Source organism: Sciurus carolinensis, chromosome 17 (assembly GCF_902686445.1).
Source record: "Sciurus carolinensis chromosome 17, mSciCar1.2, whole genome shotgun sequence".
NCBI classification, from domain to species: Eukaryota; Metazoa; Chordata; class Mammalia; order Rodentia; family Sciuridae; genus Sciurus; species Sciurus carolinensis.
In genome coordinates this window covers 47,186,972-47,211,157 of record NC_062229.1, presented here as the reverse complement: position 1 = coordinate 47,211,157, position 24,186 = coordinate 47,186,972, and the positions used below count along the sequence as shown (strand labels likewise).

The window sequence follows — 24,186 nt, the reverse complement described above, 5'->3', positions numbered from 1 at the left end:
TAAAGTGGTGAACATATGTAAATGATATTATATAACCTAAAATCTGCTTTTATATTTTCTTTACTACTTTCTTAAAATTATTTACATTATATTGATGTATCATCATAACATCTGCTTCATAAACAAATTGCTTTGTGGCATTATATTTTGGTGATCTGGATAATTAGAACTTTATTTTTTATGGCAGCAACTGATATTCACTTCCACTGAGAAATATTACCATAACTGTAATGTTGTCTCTGGACCCAGCCTCTAAAGCGGCATTTACAAGTTTTTGGCTAATATACTCAGCTGCACCTTCATAGAAATTTTTAATGCGTGATTCTTTTCCACTCGTTTGCACATCATCTACACTGGTTAGTCCTTGAGTTTCTCTCTCATTGCTAGTCGTTGCTGGCGAAGGTATTTCTACATTTTTAGGATCATCAATACTATATTCAGAATATTTTAAATCAGACAAGTTTTGGGAATTTGTGGTTGACACACATTCTTTAGATTCAGATTCACGCTGAAACAATACATGGATATTACCCTCAAATTCAGTATTACTTCTGCCACTTTTTGAAAGAGACAAAGGACCTATAGATGATAGAGCTTCTAATTGTGTGATAGAGGCATATGTTTCTTTATACGTGTGAAACAGTGTTATTACCATTGCAGTGACTTCCTTTTTATCCAAAACTTCCCAGAGTCCATTAGTTGCTAAGATAAGGAATTGACATAAGTCATCCATAGGAATAGAAATAGTTTGAGGTGCTGGGATAATGAATTTTTTCAGTTTGAGACTTCCATGAAATCCTAGTCCTCTTGTGGTTTTTATTTGCCCTTCTAGGAGCCCATACGGTTCATTTGAACTGATCACTGCTCCATTTTGAAGTACTCTTCTTCTTTCTTTGATGTTTCGTGTAGTATGTTCTTTGGTTAAGCAAAAACCTTTTCCATTTCTGCATAAGACAGCTTGTACATTACCTAAAAGATGATTAAAAAATATGAAAAATTTTGTCCTAGAGATTTAATAACTAGTTGTATCAATTACTAATTCTGTGATTTTAGTACTAAACAGAAAGCAGGCCATGTAAACATTTTTAAATATGTATACTGAATGATTTATGACAACTTAGATTTCAAACTGAGAAACCAATTTTACTGTTTAAAATACTGGGTTTGGTATTAAAATAACTAAAACCACAGGTAATTAAAAATAACTCCTAAATCAAAGTTTTATGAAACAGCTTCAGAATGTTTATTTTGGAGTTGAGTTGAACTTTTTTATAATCAACATATATTCCATGCAGCAGGATCTTATTTTTTTAAATGTTTAAATAAATGCTTTTTCAGTTAAAAACACCTTTGATTTTTTTTTTTAAAGCAGAGTCTGACAGTTGTGTAATTGGTTGAAGTTAAAATCTGAATGTACTTAGGTACAGAAGCATTCTAACTTTTCATAACCACTGTTAATTTGATTCTTATTAGGTTCCTTCAATGTGTGGAAAAAAATATATATTTATGTATATATTGTGTATAAGTGTATGTATATAAGTGGAAAATAGGCAGCCACAACATTTAAACCCCTCCTTTGAGAACTGAAATGTTAAAAGAGTTTATAGTAATTTGTTCTTACTTGAATTCATGATGTGTGTTTCATTAGTCTTAAAGTCTAAACATGCTCTGAACAGATTAAAGGATGATAGTATTACTAAAACTATAGTTTGTTTAAAAGTCACAGGGTTTTATTGTTTCCTAGGAAAAATATTTCCTCAGAGTTTTTAGGAACATAATTATGTTCTTGGTACAGTCATTTATGATTTATAAAAAATTGTTCCGAGATGGGGTTAGTAGTCACGTTTAAATATTGTATCCTTAGAAGTAAATTCCTAGATTAGTATGCCAAATTTACTTTAGATAGAATGTTCTGACTTTATTCTGCTGCACTTAGGATCAGAATTTTATTACTTACAGGGATTCATTTCTAAGCATTCTTTTTTGCAATGCTTGAGATTGAACCCAGGGCCTCACTCATGCTCCGCAAGTGCTCTACCACTGAGTAACATCATAAGCCCTTTTAAATTTTATTTTGAAGCAGGAACTCACTTAGTTGCCCAGGTTGGCCTTGGATTTTCAATCCTCCTGCTTCAGCCTCCCATGCAGCTGGAATAAAAGAAGTATACCACTGAGACTGACTTAAGCCATCCATTTTATTTAGATAAAGGAATTTAGGCTTAGAAGACCTGGGAATGTAGTTCAGTGGTTAAAGTACTTTGCCTCAGTGTGTGAGGCCATCAGTGCTGGGAAGAAAAGAAGGCTGTGGTTCATGTAAGTGATGAGACAGAAAGCCTAACTTGAGGAAATATTAGCGTTGGGTATATGCTAATAACATTGGCTCATTTACATAATATGAATTGTTGACGTCTATGTGAATTGGGACCAAAAGGTGATATAGCCATGCATGCACACCTGTAATCCCAGCAGCTTGGGAGGCTGAGGTAGGATTGTGAGTTTCAAGACAGCCTCAGCAACTTAGCACCAGGCCATAAGCAACTCAGACCCTGTTTCTAAAATATAAAAAAGGGCTTGGGATGTGGCTCAGTGGTTTAGCACCCCTGGGTTCAATCCCTGGTACCAAGAAAATAAAAATAAATTAATATAAAAGGTATTTTGGGAACCTGAGAGCTATGTAAATGGTAGTTCTGAAATTAGACTTCATTTATGTATACTTTGGTTATTAATGTTTGTTAATAACCAATAATGTTTTAATGATGATCATTCTAGTTATGTGTTACACAAGGTAAATTGGTAAAATAATTCTTGATTTTTAGTGAGTTGTAAATTATTAGTGTTAATCGGCAAAGCAGCATGGAAATGGTACTTAACCTGCCAATTGATTAAACAACATTTGGATGCAAGGTTCAGTACCTCTTTGACATTAGAAAAAATTTTGTGTGTACATATGAATAGTGCTATGAAAAATCCAACAGAATTTGGTTCAGAATAGTCAAGACCGTTGACTTCCTAAATGTTCACTAGCATGTGGCAAGCCAAAGTTCACTCAACAAAAAGAAAAGGCACACTTCCCTGCCAATTTGACTTGAAAGGAATTTAGTACAGCCAGGTGCAGTGGCAGATGCCTATAATGCCAGCTCCTAGGAGGCTGAGGCAGGAGGATTGCAAGTTTAAGGCCAGCCTAGGAATTTAGCAAGACCCTGTCTCAAAATAAAAAGGACTGGGTATGTATCTCAGTGGTAGAGCACCCCTGGGTTCAGTCCCCAGCACCACAAAAACAAAAAACACAACTTTAGTACAAATATGAACTTAAAATGGTAGAATGGTCAATAACTTGATTGAACCCAGGGACACAACCATGGAAGCCACATCCTCAGCTCTTTTATTTTTTATTTTAGGAGAGGGTCTTACTAAATTGCCAAGGCTGGTCTCAAGTTTGGTGATCTTGCTGCCACTACCCCCAACTGATAAACAGCTATTTGGGTTTTAATTTTGTCTCTACTGAGAGTTTGCACAGTCTGTCCTCCCAGTGGTGCATGCCAATTACGTCTCAAAAAGAAAAACCAAAAAAGGCTGAGGATGTGGCTCAGTGGTAAAGCACCTACCTGTGGGTTCAATCCCTGGTACCAAAAAAAAAAAAAAAGTTTCCTGTACCATCTGTGTAGGGAAAACAAGAATGCCTAGCCAAGTGATGAACTGTGTGATGAAAACTGTTACACAAATTGTTCTGTTTTTTTGTGGAGGGGAAAACCCTAGGGATTGAACCCAGAACCTCACATAGTAGGCAAGTACTCTTATCACTGAATTACATCCCCAGCCCTCTTTACTTTGAGATAAGGTCTCACTAAATTGCTCAGGCTGGCCTTGAACTCCTACCACATTCTCCCAAGTAGTTTGGGATTATAGGCTTGAGCCACCTCACTCAACCATTACACAAATATTTTAATCTGAGCATAAGGGTTAAAATTCCTATTGTAAAGTTTCTAGCTTTTGAGAAAATGTTTCCAGAACAAAAATATAACAGTAACTGGGAGAGCAGAATGTTTAGGGACAATAATCTTGGGGTTAAAAAGAGCTGCTTTGTGATGATGCTCAAGTATCTTTATGGTAACTATAGTAAATGCTTTTTTTAGGGGGGGTAGGGGGGTGGGTGGGTAGTACTGGGGATTGAACCCAGAGGTGCTCTTTCACTAAGCTATATCCTCAGCCCTTTTTATTTTGAAACGGTCATGCTAACTTGCCCAGGTTGCTCCCAGACTTAATCCTCCTGCCTCTGTCTCAGTGGGATTATAGATATGTGCCATAATGCCTGGTTTCAGAGTGTTTCTTAGGCAGAAGGCAATAATGTAAATATTTTCTAAAATTACTGGGTTATCTCCAACTTTGTGAGGGAAACAGTCTAGTGTACTCCAGGGTGAGCTCTACAATGAAAAGCACACTAGATGTGATTAATGGCAGATTAGACCCTATTGAAGAAAAGGTTAGTGAAATTGAAAACATAGCAATAGAAACTACAAAACGAAGCATAGAAAATGTTTCAAAATCAAAGAGCATTAATGATCCAGGGACAATTTCAAGTAGCCTCAAGCACATAAATTTGAGTGCTTTAGGGAAAGGAGAGAGGTGAGAAAGTAATTGGCATACATCATGAATTGCTTAAAAGCAAAAAACAATCTTTAAACTAGCCACAAGGGGGAAACCATATTATGTATAGAGGAACAGAGAAAGTGGTGACAGCAATACAAGCGAGAAGGCAGTGAAATAAGATTTTTAACATACTAAAAGGAAAAAAATCTGTCAACATGGAATTCTATACCAAATGAACATTTCTTTTAAAAAGCAGAGGTACAAATAAAGTCTAGTGTTAAGAATTCATCACAAGGCCCATATTACATCTATACATATATCATTTTAATTGAAATTATGTAAAAGGTAATTAAAGTGTTTAATAGAAAAAGTGAGAGAGTGATTATACTACATGTATAATCAATAAGTCTAGTTGGGAATAAATGAAAGTGTACTATAGTAAGGATTTTATTCTATATGCCAAGTATTATACCACTTAAATGTAGACTGGAGAAATTAAAGATGTATAATATAAGAGATAGGATTATAACTCAGTGGTAGAGCACTCGCCTAACCCATGTAAGGCACTGGATTTGAGCCTCAGCACCACATAAAAATAAAGGTAATTGTCCATCTACAACTAAAAAAAAAAAGTTAAAAAATAATAAAGTATGATATAAAACAAACTATTAAGTAACAGTTATAGCTGGCTGGATGTAGTGGTGCATGCCTGTAATCCCAGTAACTTAGTGAGACCCTGTCTCAAAATAGAAAATCAAGGCAGATATGGTGGCACACACCTGTAATCCTATCCACTGTGGAGGCAGAGGCAGGATTGCAAGTTCAAGACCAGATCTGCCAACTTAGTGAGACCCTGTCTCAAAAGAAAAACCAAAATAGACTGGGAATATAGCTCAGTGTTAAAGTGCCCCTGTGTCCGATCCCCAGTGTAAGGATGGATGGATGGATAGACAGAAGGACTGGGATGTGTAGTATACCCCAGTACCAAAAAAAAAAAAAAAAAAAAAAAAAAAAACAGCTAATAATTCATCAAAGGAGATTTAATAAAATCATAAGTTAATTTTAGAAGAAGCCAGTAAGCCAGGTGCTGAGGCACATGCCTGTAATCTCAGCTACTTGTAAGTCTAAGACAGAGCATTGCAAGATAGAAACCAGCCTGGCCAATTTAAGGAAACTGTCTCAAAAACAAGATGAAAAGAGTGTGTGCCTAGTACATGCAGAGCCCTGAATTCCATCCCCAGTATTGCAAAAAAAAGGAAAAGGAAAAAAAAAAGTATTAAAGACTAGATGGAACGTATTTTACCATACCACCAATCATATTGCATGTAAATAGAATAAACACCCAATAAAAAGCCAAAGAGAGCAAATAAAATAATAATAATTAGGGGAAAAAAAAAAAAAAAGAGGCAGAGACAGAATTGCTAAAAAAGCAAGACCCAAATATATACTGCTTTTTCTTCCCCCCAGTCCTAGGGATTGATTGAACCCAGGGGTGTGCTAACACTGATCTATACCCCCAGCCCTTTTTACTTTTATTTTTTTACTTCTTATTTTTGGTCCTGGGGATTGAACCCAGAAGTACTTTACCACTGAGCTACATATCCTCCTCTTCTTATATTCTATTTGGAAATAGGGTCTCACCAAGTTGCTTAGTGCTTCACTGAGTTGCTAAGGCTGGCCTCAAATTTGCAATCCTCCTGCTTCAGATTCCCAAGTCACTGGAATTACAGGCATATGCCACCATGTCCAGCTTAATTTTATATTATTATTATTATTATTATTTTATTGTGCTGGGGTTTGAACTCAGCGCCTGTGCATGCAAAGCAAGCATGCTGCTACTGCCCACATCCTCAACACAATAAATTCTTTTCAGTATGAAGACAAAAATATGTTAAAAGTAAAGGAATGGAGGGCTGGGGAGATAGCTCAGTTGGTAGTGTGCTTGCCTAAGGCCCTGGGTTCAATCCCCAGCACCACAAAAAAAAAAAGGAAAGGAAAGGAAAAAGACATGATAGAAATAAAGAGCTGGAGTGATTACGCTGATGTTGAACAAGTAGACCTCAGACAAGAAAAATCGATGAAGAATATATCATAAGAGATCAATTGAACAAGCAAACATTAGCATTCTTAAGCATATATCTAATTATTTCTTCAAAATTCTGAAAGCAAAATCTCATGGGAATTCAAGAGGAAATAACAAATATAGTCAGTTTCAAACTCTCTTAATAACTGATGACTAAGAAGTCAACAACATAAAATAAGATCAGTAAAGAACACTGAGGACTTGAAAAATAATACCAATGACTTGGCCTCATTGATGTGTATAAAACAATAATAGGTACACACAGAACATTTAAACAAGATAGACTGTATTCTGAGTCATAAAATAAGTCAATAAATTAAAATTTTAAATCATGTATATTCTATGACTATGATATAATTAAATTAATTTTTAGGAAAAAAAAAGAATGAGCCGGCCAGGCATGGTGGTGCACACCTGTAATCCCAGTGGTTGGGAAGGCTGAGGCAGGAGGATACCAGGTTCACAGCCAACCTCAGCAACTTAATGAGAGACCCTGGGTTCCTGGTTAAATCCACCGTACCAAACAAGAAGAAGAAGAAAAAAGTGAAATCAAACACCAGGACAGAAAGCTAGCAGAAATCACATAGCAGAAACAGATAGAAAGATACTGAACATTAGAATTAGCAGACACAAAAATATTAAGTGAATGTGTAATATATTTAAAAATAAGACCAGTTTAAAAATATATGGAAGCTGCCAGGTGCAGTGCCTCACACCTGTAATTCCACCAATTTAGGAGACTGAGAAAGGAGAATGTCGAGTTCAAAGCCAGGCTCAGCAATTTGGTGAGACCCTAAGCAACTTAGGGAGACCCTGTCTTTAAAATATTTTTTAAAAAGGGACTTGGGGGGTAGGGTTGTGGCTCAGTGTAGAGCAGCTTGCCTAGCATGTATGAGGCACTGGGTTCAATCCTCAGCACCACATAAAAATAAATAACATAAAGGTACTGTGTCCATCACAACTAAAAAAAAAAAAAAAAAAAAAAAAATTTTTATAAGGGGACTGGGGATGTTGCTCAGTGGTAAGCACCCCGGGGTTCAATCCCTGTTACCAAAAAAGAGTACACACACACACACACACACAGGGAGCAGCGAAGACTGGGCATGGTGGGGCATACCTGTAGTCTCAGCTACTTGGGAGTCTATAGGAGGATCACTTGAGCTCAGGACTAGGCAACTTAGAGATGCCATCTCAGAAAGAAGAATAAAAAATATATAGATATGGAGGAAACAAGAAATCATAAGAATAGCCAAAGTTATTTAAGAAAAGAAAAACTAGAAACAAAAAAAAAAACCTAAAATATTAGGAAAATGGAAGTGCTTGAATTTATAAATAGAGAATTAGTGAACTGGAAGAGATGTAAAGAAATTATTAAAATTACCATACAAAAACATGGAAAAATAAGTTGAGCTCAGTAAGTTAAATGACATTAGTGATAGAGAAAGTCTAATATAAGCTTAATTACAGCTTCAGAATGGAAAGAATATGATCTGGGGATATAGCTCAGTTGGTACAGTGCTTGCCTTGTATGCACAAGATCCTGGGTTCACTCCCCAGCACCAAAAAGAAACCAAACACCAGAGTGGAAAAAATGGAACAGGGGCAAAATTTGTAAAAGATAGTGTTAGATATCAATTCACAAAGTCAAGAAGTCAAAATATCCCAAATTTACAATTTTTAAAAAACCTACTTTATAGATAATCATGGTGAAATTATGCCCCTTCAAAGACCAAAATATATTAAAAGCAGGGGAAAAAACTGACTACCTTTGATACATCTGCCTTTTTTATCAGGAACAATAGAAAGCAGAAGAGGGGGGAATATCTTTGAAATGCTAAGAGAAAACCTGCCAAACTAGAATTTTTTTTTTTTTTTTTTTTTTTTGTTACCCGGGATTGAACCAAGGTATTTGACCACAGAGCCACATCCCTACATCCCTAGCTCTTTTTATTTTTTATTTAAAGACAGGGTCTCGTTAAGTTGCTCAGGACCTTGCTAAATTGCTGAGGTTGGTTTTGAACCTGTGATCCTCCTGTATCAGCCTCCCAAGCCACTGGGATTACAAGGCATGCACCACCATGTCTGGCCCAAACTAGAATTTTTTATTCAACAAAATATCTTTCAATTGGTAGAGTGCTTGCCTCACATGCACAAGGCCCTGGGTTCAATCCCCAGCACAAAATTTTTAAAAATCTTTCAAGAAAAAGAAACAATATAACACAAAGTCTATATTTGCCACCAGTGAACCCTCACTAATAGAAATTTTAGTGGATATACTTCAGGCAGAAGAGAAAACATCACAGATGAAAGAAGAAAGGATGTGGACAATAGTAAAAATTGAAAAAAGTTAAATAAAAATGTATAAGCCAATAATAACCTCTTGTGTTTTTGTTTTTGGTTTTTTTCTGGTGCTCGGCATCAGATCAAATCTAGAGCCTTGCACATGCTAGGCAAGCACTCTTACCACTGAGCTTTATCTCCAGCACTTTTTTTTTTTTTTTTTTTTTTTTTTGCAGTGCTAGAGATTTGAACCCAGGGCCTTGTGCTTATGAGGCAAGCACTCTACCAACGAGCTATATCCCCAGCCCTATCTCCAGCACATTTTAAGGATTTTCTTATGAAATTAAAATTTGCAACAGAATACGGGTAAGGAGGGAGTGAACAGAACTGAAGTGTTCCAGGGTACCTGTAGTGCTTGAAATAAAAGTGGTCATTAGCCAGCACAGTGGTGCACACCTGTAATTCCAGGAACTTTCCAGGCTGAAGCAGAAGGATTCCAAGTTTTAGGCCAGTCTGGGCAATTTAGCAAGACCCTGTCTCAAATAAATAAATAAATAAATAAATAAAAGGACTGGGGATGTATTTCAATGGGAAAGAGCCCCTGGGTTCAATCCCCAGTACTGTAAAAATTTTAAAAATTAAAAAGTGATCAGCACTGGTATATGATGAGTCAAGAATGCATTCATGAAGAAAGGCAAAAAGAACACACATTTAAAAAAAAAAAAAAAAATAGTAGCCGGCTGGGGATATAGCTCAGTCGGTAAAGTGCATGCCTTGCATGCACAAGGCCCTGGGTTCAATCTCCAGCACCACAAAAAAAGTATTGTAAACAAACAAAATGTAGTGGATCAGGCAGGGTAAACACCTAAAAATCTTTTCTGTAAAAACAATGAGAAAGAACACTGGAAAAATTGTTGAAATCGACTTTCTAGAAATCAACCAACATCTTGCAAAAATCTGAGATATATTATCCAAGAAAAACAACTACAACTGGTGAGAACAGCGGGGTTTTGGCCTTTAACTTGACCTGCTTCAAACGGCTTCTCGCCTCTGCGGTGGCATTAAAAAGCAGCAGTCTCATAAGGATGGTAACTGTGACACTGAACAACCTAGCTGTCTCTGCAGAAGACAGAATAGCTTTGGACCTCCCTTTAAAACAAAAATCCCCAGAGAATTGTCACTACTTGAACTGACTTGTAACTCTGCAAAAAACTCCATTCCGAGATCTTGTCATTATTTGACCTGACTCAGCATTTACTCTGTGCAAACAACTCCGTTCCCAAGGTATTTGTCAAAAACAAACAGCAGCAATTATTTAAAATCACAGCTGCCTGAAAAGCATTTAGGCCTCACAGGAGACTAGCTTCAAAAATCCCCAGAGCCACTGGGCTCATGGTGCACCCCTGTAATCTCAGTTACTCAGAAGTCTGAGGCAGGAGGATCACAAATTCAGGATCAGCCTCAGCAACTGAGCAAGACTCTCAATGATTTTGCGAGGCTCTTTCTCAAAAAACCAAAAAGAGCTGGGGATGTGGCTGAGTGGTACAGCATCCCTGAGTTCAAGCCCCAGTACCACAAACCAGGAATGAGGTATCCATAGATATGGTTTTATAAAGCTCATGCATTTCTGAGAAAACAGAACATGCACATATGCAGCCTTTACACATGCACAGAAACTGAATCCTCATGGTGACTGACCGGAGGCTCTACCCAAAGAGGAAGTGGAAGCTAATATAGAGTCTTAAACTGCCTGCCATTTTATTAAAGACAGACTCAACAAAACACAGACCCTCTCAATCCCAACAACGACTGCAAGATTTATTGGTTCAAGGGAGGATTGAAGGGAACCTTGGCCTAATTGTTAGCTGACTGCTAAGCTGACCAAGCACAGCCATTATGGCTACACATAGGCATGGAGATTTGACAGTTCAGGAAAGTCAAGAACAGCAGCAGCAACAAACCCTAGGAGGGGAGGAAAATCTGTTACTTAAAATATCTGATTTTAAACAAACAAAAAAAATTGTGAGACAAAGAAACAAAGCTAGTTCAATTGGGGTGTGGGGGTGGGGAATGAGTTACTAAGAATGGAAGTCCTTGGGTTGGGGTCATGGCTCAACAGTAGAGCGTTTGCCTAGTATGTGTGAGACACTGGGTTCGATTCTCAGCACCACATGTAAATAATAAAATAAAGGTCCGTGAACAACTAAAAAAATAAAGAATGGAAGCCCAGCATTGGACTTTTATCAGATATATATATATTTAAAGAGTTAAAGGAAAGTATGGCTACAAAAGGAAAGCATGATAATGCACCAAAGAGAGAATATCATTGAAGAGATAAAGGGGCTGGGGGTTTAGCTCAGTGGCAGAGCACTTGCCTAGCATGTACTATGACCTGGGTTTAATCCCCAGAACTGGAAAATATCTACGGCTCTATCTAACTATATCTATATATCTATATCTGTCTGTCTATCTATATCTATATCTATCCATCTATCTATCTATCTACATATATATAGATAGATAGATAGATAGATGGATAGATTTAGATATCTAGATCTAGACAGATAGATGGATGAAATCCTAACAGGGACATAGATGCAAAACTCCTTCACAAAGTACTTTAGCAAACCAATCTAACAATATGTAAAAAAAAAATTATACACCATGAGAGAATCACAGCCTCTGGGAGAGGAGTCCCGTTTCTCCTTGGCTAGCAAAGCAATAAACCACCATTCTCCTTTTTCTCAAAACCGTGTCCTCATTATTGGATTGGCATCGGGGACAAGGACCGATATTTCAGCAACAAATTTGGCACCCCAGATGGGACCCGAGAGCAGCCACTGCTCTAGCTTTCCCGGGCAGGCCTGACTCTCCAAGGAACCTCACTTCCATGTTGAGGATTCATGGTGCTGGTGAACTTGAGAGCCAACTGCAGGAGAGTTTGGAGACAGGTGAGTTTGCCTAGGGTGGAACCAAAGGAGCTGTTCTGTGAGTAAAGGGAGGGACTAAGGGATCATCCCAGCAGCTGCTGAGGCTCCTTTTGCTTCAGGGAACTCCCGCCTTCTCTCCCTGAACAGTACAGGTTGCTCCATCATGGTCCTCTATGGGAAAAAGGAAACTGAACTCAGGAAAGTCAAAACAGCTTTGGCCATTTGCATGATCCCTGCCCTACGTATGCCTTGTCCAGTTACCTGCCACCATGGACCTTTGGACTGCTCTGAAGCTGAATGCCCTTCACTGTCCATGCCCCAACCTGACAGAGAACAAGCACTTTGGGTTACTTCCTCCAACTTTGTCCCCTTTCAGAAGGAAGCAGTTTGGAGAGGTCGTCGCCCATTTTTCCATAGAAATGGAATATAGAAATGGACAGTGGGGAAATGTAACAGTGGTCCACTTTATGCTTTGAATATAGCCCTTGCTGCGCTGCCACTGCAACTTACTTTAAAAATGGACAGGTTTCTTTCTCTTCCTCTCTTCCTGCTCCTCCCTAATCTCTCCTCCTCCCTAATCTCAGGGAAACAGGATTAACTTTCTTCCACATCCTAGACAGTGTACACACCCACCATGGGAACAAAGTAATCCAGACTTTGGGGATGGTACCAGCGGATCTCAGATATGACCGTCTCCCAAATTAACAAGTGATTACAATTCCAGACAGAAAACACCTGGAATGCAGCCTTTGAATCACCTCTTTAAAAGTCCCGTTCCTGCTGATGGGCAGAAGCACAGCCTCTGGGACAGGAGTCCCCTGTGTTTCTCCTTTGCTAGCAAAGCAATAAACCTCTTTCTCCTTTTTATTTAAAAAAAAATTATATATATATATATATATATATGTGTGTGTGTGTGTGTGTGTGTGTGTGTGTGTGTGTGTATAAAATGAACAAGCAGGACTTATTCTAGGAAGACAAGAAGAAAGATTCAGGAGTGTTGACCCATACCTGTAATCCCAGCTACTCAGGAGGCTGAATCAGGAAGGTCCCAAGTTCAAGGCCAGCCTCAGCAATTTAGAGAGATCCTATCTCAAAATAAAAAATTTAAAAAAAAAAGGGCTGGGGATGTAGCTCTGATAGAGTGTCCTGAGCGTTTAACCTCCAGTAGCACCAAAAAAAATTTGAATAGCATTTTTGTGGATATTCAAATGGCTAATAAGTATCTTGAAAAGATACCCAACATCATTAGTTATCAGGGAAATGAAATTCAAAATTACAATGAGATGTCACCTCATACCCAATAAGATATCTAGAATCAGGGTGATAGGCAACTGTAATCCCAGCTACTGGAGAGTCTGAGACAGGAACATCTGAAATTTGAGGCCAGCCTGGGCAATTTATCCAGACCCTGGATAAGTCCAAATAAAACTTAAAAGGACTGGGGATGTAGTTCAATGGTAGAACACTTGCCTAGCATGTGTGAAACACTGGGTTCAATCCCCAGTACTGGGGATGGTGGTGGGAGTATGTAAAATTTGTGGAGTTTTTGATGCTAGGGAAAAAGTTTAATTGGTGACATATATATGTATATATATACATATATACATTTAATTATGTATGTTCTGTTTTAATCCTGTATGGATTAAAAGAAAACAAAAAGCATGAAGAGAAATTATAAATGCAATAAAAATGAGATGTGATAACAAAAATTAAGAATGCTAGTTTGGCCGGGCTCAGTGGTGCACACCTGTAATCCCAGCAGCTCAGGAGGCTGAGGCAGGAGGATCAAAATTCCCAAAGCCAGCCTCGGCAATGGCAAGATACTAAGCAACTCAGTGAGACCCTGTCTCTAAATAAAATACAAAATATGACTGTGGATGTGGCTCAGTGGTTGAATGCCCCTGAGTTCAATCCCTGGTACCAAAAAAGAAAGGAAGGAAGGAAAGTTCAGAAGTTAACTTTTTACACATGTACAAATTCAACATTTATTCAATGGTTTCATCAGCTCATGTTTTGTTATAAGGTAAATACAGTTTTTAAATTCCAGAACTATACACAAACCTAATTTTTTAGAAATTTTATATTTTATGAATTTCAAACAAGAAAATTCCTTTGCTCTAATTATACCTATTTCTCTTTTGTTTGTTTTGCACTATTGAACCCAGGTATGCTATACAACTGAGTTACAACTCCTGCTCATTTTTGGTTTGGGTTTTTATGCTTTGTTTTGTTTTTTGACACAGGTTGTCCCTGTATTGCTGAGACTGGGCTCAAATTTGTAATGCTCCTTGCCTCAGCCTCATGAGTCACTGGGATTACAGGTGTGTGACACTGCATCTGGCTAATTATTTTATAAAATACAAAATGTACCTGGATATGGTAGTGCATATGATCCCAGCATGTGCACTTCAGGTGGCTGAAGAAGAAGGATTGCCAAGTTTGAGGACAATCTTGGCAAATTAGCGAGACCTGTCTCAAAGTAAAAAAATTTTTAAATGCCTGGACATGTTACTCAATGGTTCAGTGGTTAAGTCCCTCCGGGTCCAATCCCCAATATCAGAAAATATTAAAAAAAAAAAAAAAAAAAAAAAAGAGAGAAGTCTAGTTCTTGATTGGTGTTATAGCTCAGAAGTAGAACATTTGCTTAGCATGTGCAAGGCTTAGGGTTCAATCCCCAGCACTGCAAAAATGAAAAAGTTGCTTAGGACTTCAATAAAATACATTTCTGGGGCTGGCCTCAACTTTGTGATCCTCTTGCCTCAGCCTCCCACGTCACTGAGATTACAGGCATACACCACCGTGCTCAGCAGCCTACATTTTAAGACAAAAACGTAATGTTAAAAAAAAAAAAATGCATTCTGCAATTCAGTCATGATTTTTGCCACAAAAATGCTCCTGTAAGAAAGCATTTTAGATACTGTTCAGTCATTTTAAAAACTAAATTTCTGACCAGGTGCTGTGGCACACCACTATAATCCCATCAGCTTGGGAGGCTGAGGCAGGAGGATCGAAAGTTCAAAGCCAGCCTCAACAATGGTGAAGCACTAAGCAACTCAGTGAAACCCTGTCTCTAAATAAAATACAAAAAAGGGCTGGGGATGTGGTTCAGTGGTCGAGTGCCCCCAAGTTCAATCGGTACCCACCCCAGCCCCTGCCCCAAAGAAAAAACTAAATTTCTGTGAAAATAAAAGCAGACATGGTTGGCATACACCTGTAATCACAAGTTCAAGACCAGATTTGGCAATTTAGTGAGATACTTTCTCAAAGTGAAAAATAAAATGGACTGGGGATGTAGCTTAGTGGTAGAGCACCCCTGGGTTCAATCCCTAGTACCCCCACCCCACCAAAAAAAGCAGGTTGTATACATGAAATAGTTAAACACAATTATATAGACTTGAAAATTAAAATGCAAGAAATGTTTGACCTAGAGATTAGAACTTACCAAACAGCAAAGAGTCTAGAAATAATGAATCATGGTGTACAAGACATTTATAGTTGTGTCTATTTATTGAATATTGACTATCTCATCATTTCTCATTTAATTTATAAGACTCCTGTGTCAAATGATACTTTCTAAAAGATGTCAAAATTCCAAAACTATGGGGTCAGTTCCTAGGTCGACCTGAAATCTGAAAAGCACCAACCCTTGAAGTAAGCCTGCTCTGAAGTTGTTTGGAATCTCTAGGTAAAGACAGAAATGGCAACCACCCTGGGGCAGGTGGCATTGCGCTTGGTTTCTTGATATCCATTAATCTGGAGTCCTCTGCCTTTGGGACACAAGTGGAAGGGATCAGAAACAGCTAACTCTCAGGGGCCTTTGCCTTGTAATGGATTTTGTAACTATATGGCCCTTGGAATTCCACGTGGGCCACAAACCACGCACCCAAGCCCAGCCTCCTGGTCTCTGAAGCAAACCCCTCGAGAGGAAGCATGAAATCATGGGAGGATTTCCAGGGCTAATCCTCATTACCTCTGAAACCTGGAACGAATCATCTCACCTTCTGAATTTTCCACTTCTCATCTGAAATACTCAGTTAAGAACACTTAGATATAATTAGATATTAGTACTCTTATAAGACTAAATGAGAAAAAAAACTAATCTCTAATCAGTATTCAGCAAGCAGAGATTATCACAAATAATCATTTTTTCTGTGGAAAGGGCCATGGAATACTACCTAAGCAACTCATGGAACTCAGGTTAATTTTTCTAAGACCCTTTACCTCTGGATTTTCCATTTTGGAAAACTCCTAAACTGACTTTAAGTAACTTTGGGTCAGCAGGGCACAGTGGCACACACTCATGATCTCAGCAATAATTAGAATACTGAAGCAGGAGGATCACAAATTCAAGGTTGGCCTAACTTATTGAGACCCCCCGCCCCCAGTCTCAAAATAAAAAGTGGCTAAACTCCCCTGGGTTCAATCCCTGGTCGAAAAATATATGAATAAATAAATAAACATAAAATATACTTTGAAGGTCAGAAGAATTGCTTCCTAAAATAAATATAAAAGAAACAAACTGGACATGGAGGCAGCACACCTATAATCCCAGTGACTTGGGAGGCTAAGGAAGGAGCATCACAAGTTCAAGGCCAGCCTCAGCAACTTATTGAGAACTTCAGCAACTTAGGGAGAACCTGTCTCAAAATAAAAAAATAATAAAAGGTTTGAAAATGTAGCTCAGTAGTAAAGCACCCCTGAGTTCAATCCCTAGTACCAAAAAAAAGAAAGTCAAATTTGTGGAGAAGAGAATACACACACGTAAAATTGCAGCACAAACTGTTATCCTTTGAGTTAAAACTGATGCTCCCTGGCCCGTGAGCATGAGGATGATCTATTATGAATGTATTAGTCATCAAAATAACTGACCTATTTGAACAGCTAAACCAAGAATAATCAAACAATTTGCTATTGTTATGAGCAAAGTAAATGTGCCAAGTGTTTTTTGTTTTGTTTGCATCTAAGCATTATGTACTTGTTATGGTTTGGATCTGGAATGTTCCCCCAAAGGCTCCTGTGTTAGGCAATGCAACAATATTTAAAAGTGAAATGACTGGTTTATGAGGGCTCTGACCTCATCTGTGGATAGATTAATATTTTGAATGGACTCACTGTAGGCAGGTGGGGCATGGCTAGGAGGAGGAGGGTCACTGGGGGCATGGTCTTGGGGGACTCTGTTGGTGTCTGACCCCTTCCTCTTGCGCTCGCTCTCTGCTTCCCTGCTGCTACATGCTGAGCAGCTTTCCTCTGCTGTGCCCTTCCACCATGATGATCTGCCTCACCTTGGGCTGACCCTGGACTGAACCTCTGAAACCACAAGCCCAAAATAAATTTTTCCTCTTGTAAGTTCTTCTTGTCAGGTATTTCGAACACAGTGACAAAAAGCTGACTAATTACAGTAGTATATTTTCTTTCCCTCTTTACCAACAACTCTATAGCTACTTCATTTGGGAAACTTAATCTTTTTGTCACATTTTATTTGTGTCTCTTCGAAAAATATTTAAAATTGTTTTTGTACCTGCAATCCGCATTTAAACTGGCTTTTTTTTTTTTTTTTTTTTTTTGGAAACTGGGGATTGACCAGGGGTGTTCTACCACTGAGTATATCCCTAGCACTATTTTATATTTTATTTTATTTTATATTTTATTTTATTTTTGCAGTGCTGGGGATTAAACCCAGGATCTCTGTTTGTCAGGCAAGCATTCTACCAATTGAGCTCTAGCCCCAGTCCAGCACTTTTTATTTTTATATTTTTTTAAATTTTGAGACAGAGAGTCATGAGGTTGCTTATGGCCTCGCTAATTTGCTGAGGCCGACCTCAAACTTGCGATCCTCCTGCCTTGGCCTCCCAAGCCACTAGGATTACAGACCTGTACCACCACACCTAGCTTGGTTATTGTTTCTGAAAATGATCTGTATAATTTCTAGGCATTAATAAATCACTAGACTATTAAATAATTCTGGAAGCATGAAGGGTTTTACTGCCAGGAATCAAAAATGTTAAGGTTTTATCTATTGCTATAACACATACATACCAGCATTTGCAATGTGTAATACTCCTGAAATTATTTGTGGCATCATCTGGGAAGGGATGCTTTTTGGCAATCCATCATAGTTATTGGTTTCTTTCCAATTCTTATCAGCATAGGGATTTTTAATGCTGCCTTCCAAAATACAAGTAACTGCAGAACAGCCACTCCATCGAACCCTGGAAACTTCATTCCTTCCAAGACGTAAAAGCCTATCCATTCTCCAAAATGCTTTTGCAAATGCTTTGTGTATGTCCTCGTACTCGTACTTCTGTGCTCTCGGCCTTTTGCGTGTGGAGGAGAAGAAGTCTTCTATTGCTGTGTACTCTTCTCTAAACACAGTGTGGAAGGAATTTATTACTCGTTGCTGTTCAGTCGTCATTTGGTAGAAAGGATCAAATCTGGAAAGCTGATGGAGAAGTAAAATTGGGAGTTCCACTGATGCCAAGTCTGCGGCTGAGGCACCATGATGTCCGTCAAACAAACCAAAGAAACACACATTGGGCTTTTTGCCAAAATGATTCATTATGGTGAATCTGTCATTCATGTCCACTTTCCATGCAGCATTGCCATCTCCACAGATGGCTACTCCTTTAATTAATAGATGAGATATCTGTTGAGAAGATACGGAACTCCCATCAATGTTATCAAAAATCTTATAGTATGACGGGATTTGTTTTTTCCCAAGTAGCTCAAAAGCATTATTAGTGTTCTGTAGGATTTTTTCATTGAACTCTAAAGTCGACAATAGTTGGGAAATTATAAATTGTCTCTGAGCCTCAAGGACTGGAGATGGGAGTTTCCTCCCACCCATCCACTGGAAACCCAGTGTAGCCAGAGCTTCATGATGCTTCTTATGGAAGAAAATACCAGTCATGTCAATTTCCTGCTTGCATAAGGAACAGGGGAATGTGACCCTTTGCTTGTCTTCCTGATACTCTTCGCTATCTTTTCTACGTTTCAAAACTTTGACCTTCCTAACATGCCTTCTTCTGGGTAGAACTGAAACATTTTCATCCGAGTCAAATGTTGATTTTTTCTCATTCCATTTTTTTGATTTCCAAAACACTCTGCAAACAAGAAGAAAAATATTTATAATCTAGAAAAATACAATAAAATTCTCTTCAAGTCAGTCATGGCAGTGCATGCCCATAATCCCAGCTACTGGGGAGGCTGAGGCAGAAGGATGGCAAGTTGAAGGTCAGCCTGGACAATGTAGTAAGATTCGGTTGCAAAAAAAAAAAAGAAGAGAAGGAAGAAAAAAAAAAGAACGTGAGTTCCAGGGTTCTACCCTGAGTACTAAAAAGCCTACACCAAAACCAAGCAGACTGATAAAAGGAATGATAGTAAAAACGGAATTTTTTAAAAACTACAATGAAGAAGTATGGGTTGAGGACAAGAAAGAAAACAGGTGATTTGGAAAACTGAGGCCAGAAGATCATAAGTTCGAGACCAGCCTCAGCAAAGGAGTGAGACCCTCAGCAAATTAGTGAGAATTTGTCTCAAAAAAAAAATTTTTTTAAAAGGTCTGGGTATATAGTTCAGGGGTAAAGTACCTCTCCAACTAAAAAAGAAAGGAGGTGGAGCTAGATCATATACTCTGTATAGACGGAGAGTAGACGCTCTTGCTTTCTTGCTTTTATTTGTTCTAATTAGTTGTACATGGCAGTAGAATGCATTTATACATTTTGATAGATCGTACATAACTCGAGTGCAATCTCTCATTTTTCTGATCATATATGTTGCAGGATCATATCAGTCGTGCAGTCATACAGATACATGAGGTAATAATGACTGTTTCACCCTACTGTCATTCCTTCCCCCATGCCTCTTCCCCTCCCTTCACTCCCCTCTACCTAATATAAAGTAACTATTCTTCCCTATCCCCCATCCCCCTATTATGAATTAGCTTCTGCATATCAGAGAAAACATTTGACATTTGGTATTTTTTGGGTTAGTTATTTCACTTAGCATGATATTCTAATGCTGTCCATTTACCAGCAAATGCCAGAATTTCATTTTTCTTTAAAGCTGAGTAATATTCTATCATATATATATTTTCACACATTTTCTTTATCCATTCATCTGTTGAAGGGCATCTAGGTTGGTTCCATAGTTTAGCTTTTGTGAATTGAGCTGCTATTGATGTGGCTGTATCTCTGTAGTATGCTGATTTTAAGTCCTTTGGATCTAAGTTGAGGAGTGGGATAACTGGGTCAAATAGTGGTTCCATTCCAAGTTTTCTTAGGAATTTCCACACTGCTTTCCATAATGGTTGCACCAATTTGCATTCCCACCCTGAGGCTGGCTTTGAACCAGTAGTCCTCCTACCTTAACCTCCCCAGTTGCTAGGATTATAGGTGAATGCCACCACACCTGGCTATTGTAGTTTTAAAGTTCATATCATATAAATTTTTCAATCAATGACATCCTTATTTACTTACTATTATTTATTTATTTTGATACTAGGAATTAAAACCAGGGACACTTAACCACCAAGTCACACCCCCAGTCCATTTTATTTCTTATTTTGAGACTAAGTTACTGAGGCTGGCTTTGAATTTGCATGAGCTGCTGGGATTACAGGTGTGCACCATCATACCTAGTTAATGTCATCCATACTTCAGTCCCATCAACAACTTTGATTAGCATCCAATTACTTCTTCAATATTTATAAATGATCAGCTACTATGGAAGGTGCTAAGATTTCCAAATGAATAAGGCTTTCATCCTTGCTTTGAGACAAAGAGGGGAAAAGATCACAGTGTCATCCACGTGCTCATGCAGGTCATTAATAAGGGGTTTAAACAGGTCATGTGGAGTGGAGGTCAGAGCCCCATCCTTGCTCCCAACCATGAACCTAGCCCCTCTTCTACCTGAGAAGAGCATTATAAACCCTGAGAAACTAACCTAGAAAAATCCAGTTAAGCTGGGTGCAATGGCACATGCCTGTAATCCCAGTGGCTCTGGAGACTGAGGCAGGAGGATCATAAATTCAAAGCCAGCCTCAGCAATTTAGCAAGACTCTGAGCAACTTAGTGAGACCCAAAATAATTTTATTGAAACTCTGTCTCAAAATAAAAAATAAAATGGGCTTGGGATATAGCTCAATGGTTAAGCAACCCTGGGTTCAATCTTTGGCACTGAAAAAAGAAAAAAGTATACACCCAGTCATTTTGTGCATATGCTCAATTTCAATTTCCAAGTGTTAAAGGTAGTCATATTTGTTAAACTGCAATCAGCTAGATTAGAGACTGCATTAGTATTAGAGAGTATTTTGTTTTGCTTTCCCAAAATTAGCTGAAGAAATAAGATGGCCTACAAATCTAGATCTGATTGTAAACATAAGGAAAACTGAGGGTGCACTTAGGACTTTTCAAAAAAGGAGATATTAGTAAGGGCCTCTGGCTGTTTGTGGCACTCACCCATTATTCCAGCAGCTCAGCAGACCGAGGCAGGAGGATAGCAAATTCAAGGTCAGTCTCAGCAATTTGGGAGACCCTGTCTCAAAATAAAAAAGGCTGGGAATATAACTCAGTGGTGAAGCCCACCTTCAGTTCAATCCCCAGTACCAAAAAGGAAAAAAAAGAAAGCAATATCAGTAAGGGGTTCAAGGCAAATCTAAAGGAATTACCAGTTAGCCGACAAAAAGAAAAAGAGGACCCAGAAGAAAAATGGACAGGAGCACAGAGGAGTAGGGAGAAGAAACAGTTCAATCACTTTCTTTTAAGCTTTTTTTTTTTTTTTTTTGAATTTTTAAAAATATTTTTTAGTTGCCAATGGCCCCTTATTTATTCATATGTGGTGCTGAGGATGGAACCCAGTGGCTCACACATGCTAGGCAAGCACTCTGCCACGGAGCCACAACCCCAGCCCTCTTTGAAGCTTTTATGACCAAAATGTATATCAGATTTGTAATTGCTACTTCTTGGCAATTCATGTAAAGGATGACATTTTTACAAGTTTTGATGACATTTGGGACAATGCATAAAGCACCATAATACTCTGATTTACTTGGTAATCACTTTGATATCAGAACTTCCTTTTTATATATGGAGGCCACAGCTGTGACACAGCCCTCACAAACATGAAGCCGTTCTTTGAACCTAATTCGTCATTCCATGTCTGTTCCATCATTCAGATATTCTCGATGCCGGTTGAGTGGCCCTTATCTGAGATGCTTGAGACCAGAGGTGGTTCTGGGTTTTGAATTTTTTCAGTTTTGGTATATTTTCCTGTACATAAGGAGATATTTGAGATGAAACCCAAATCTAAACCAAAAAATCATTTGTTGTTTCATTTACACCTTATACACATAGCCCAAAGGTAATTTTATACACAATAATTTTGTGCATGAAACAGTTTCATGGTGTTGAATTTTCCACTTGTGTCATCATTGTGGTACTCAGAGAGTTTTGGATTTTGGAGTATTTCAGAATTTTGGATTTAGGGATATATAATCTGTAATAAATTAACTATAAATATAGCTGGTAAATTAAAAATTAAAATAGGCAGGTGCAGTGGTGCATACCTGTAATCCTAGCAACTGGGAGGCTGAAATACGAGGGTCCCAAGTTTGGGGTTACCCTCAGCAACTTACTGAGCCCTAAGCAACATAGTGAGACCCTGTCTTTAAAAGGGCTGGTGATATAGCTCAGTAACAAAATAACTCTCCGTTAAATCCCCAGTACAAATAAAATAAAATAAAATAAAGATGACTGATTAAGAGTATAGAGTGGAACTGGGTGAGATGACACATACCTATAATCCCAACAACTCAAGAGACTGAGGCAGGAGGATTACAAGTTTGAGGCCAGTCTCGGCAATTTAACAAGACCTGTCTCAAAATAAAATATAAAAAGGGCTGGGGATGTGACTCAGTGGTTAAGTGCCCCTGGGCTCGATCCTTGTTACAAAAAAAAAAAAAAAAAAGAAAGGAAAAAAAGGAAAAAAATACTGTACATGTAATTATTAACTACATTTGTTATTCAAAAAAAAAAGTTAATTACCTTAATGCACTATCAATTTCCACTTCCATTTTTATTTCTTTGTGCCAATGGAATTGGAATTGTTCTTTCTTTGCCCTCACTTTTCCCCACTTCGTGGAACCTCTGTTTCTTCAACTTGAATAGTGATGGTGGTACTGGAAATAGAGGTACAGGCAGTGGAGATGATGGTGCTGTCCATGGAGGAGGCTCTCCTGAATTGATGTTGGAGCTCCCTGTGTGGAATGTTTACTACATCACTGGAACCCCAGTCACAACTCACTTTATGATTCAGAAGGACTGTGAAACAATAAATCACAAATTATTCTTACAAACTTGGCCTTCAGAATTTCTAAAGGAAGGATCATTCCTTAAATATACTGTCTTATGCCAGGCACAGTGATGCACACTGTAATCCCAGCAACTTGGGAGGCTGAGGCAGGAGGACCACAATTTTTAGGCTAGCCTCAGCAACTTAGCAAGACTGTTTCAAAATAAAAAAATGAGAAGGACTGGGAATGTAACTCAGTGATAAAACATCCCTGGGTTCAATCACTAGTACCAAATATATATTGTGCTATTTTATGCCTGTATAATAAGATAAAAATAGAGGAGTGACTTCAAGCAACCTTATTTTTATTTCTGATAATTTGTGACAGTTCAAAAATAATGATTCTAGTTTACTTTTTTCAAAAAGTAAGTTATCCTTATTGTACAGACCAGCTGCCCTCCCACCCAGTGGTCTGGTACCCAAGATCATCTCTCCAGGATGCCCTCTTCTACCTGCCCACTAGAGCTTGCCCACTCCATCCTGCTGTCCCAAGTTGCCAAATGAGACTAATAGGTCTTGTTTGGACTACCTTTTTGTTTTGTTTTGTTTTTACTGTCATGGGGGTGGAACCCAGGACCTCACACATGCTAGGCGAGGGCTCTACTTCTGAGCTACACCCCTAATCTATCTTTTTGATTCTCAACCCTCTCTTCACTCCTGGCTTTTACTTTTTAGCTTTCTGGTCTTTGATGCACAGCGGCACGCCACTCTCTCACAGAGAATGGCACGAGTCCCAGAGCAGCTGGCTTGCACACTGAAGTTCAGAGAGCCCAACTGTCTACTGGATGATTCCAACAGGATGCATCACAGTCAAAACTCAACATGTTCAAAATGGGCTCAGGAGGCTAAGACAGGAGGGTCACAAGTTTGAGGCCAGCCTTAACAACTTATAAGACCCTGTCTCAAAATAAATAATAAGGAAAAAAGGCCTGGGGATATAGATCAGTAGTAAAGCACTCC

The 24,186-nt window shown here is 38.4% G+C and overlaps 1 protein-coding gene across 1 annotated transcript; it reads right to left on the bottom strand.

Annotated features, from left to right (window-relative positions):
* Window positions 1-12: 12 nt before the first annotated feature.
* Window positions 13-22,948, bottom strand: Pp2d1 (protein phosphatase 2C like domain containing 1). The gene is made up of 3 exons (XM_047531461.1): window positions 22,920-22,948; window positions 17,917-18,980; window positions 13-969 (listed from the first exon to the last, which is right to left on the bottom strand). Exons 1-3 carry the CDS (start codon window positions 22,946-22,948, stop codon window positions 179-181), a joined length of 1,884 nt encoding a protein of 627 aa, XP_047387417.1. The 3' UTR covers window positions 13-178.
* Window positions 22,949-24,186: the final 1,238 nt, after the last annotated feature.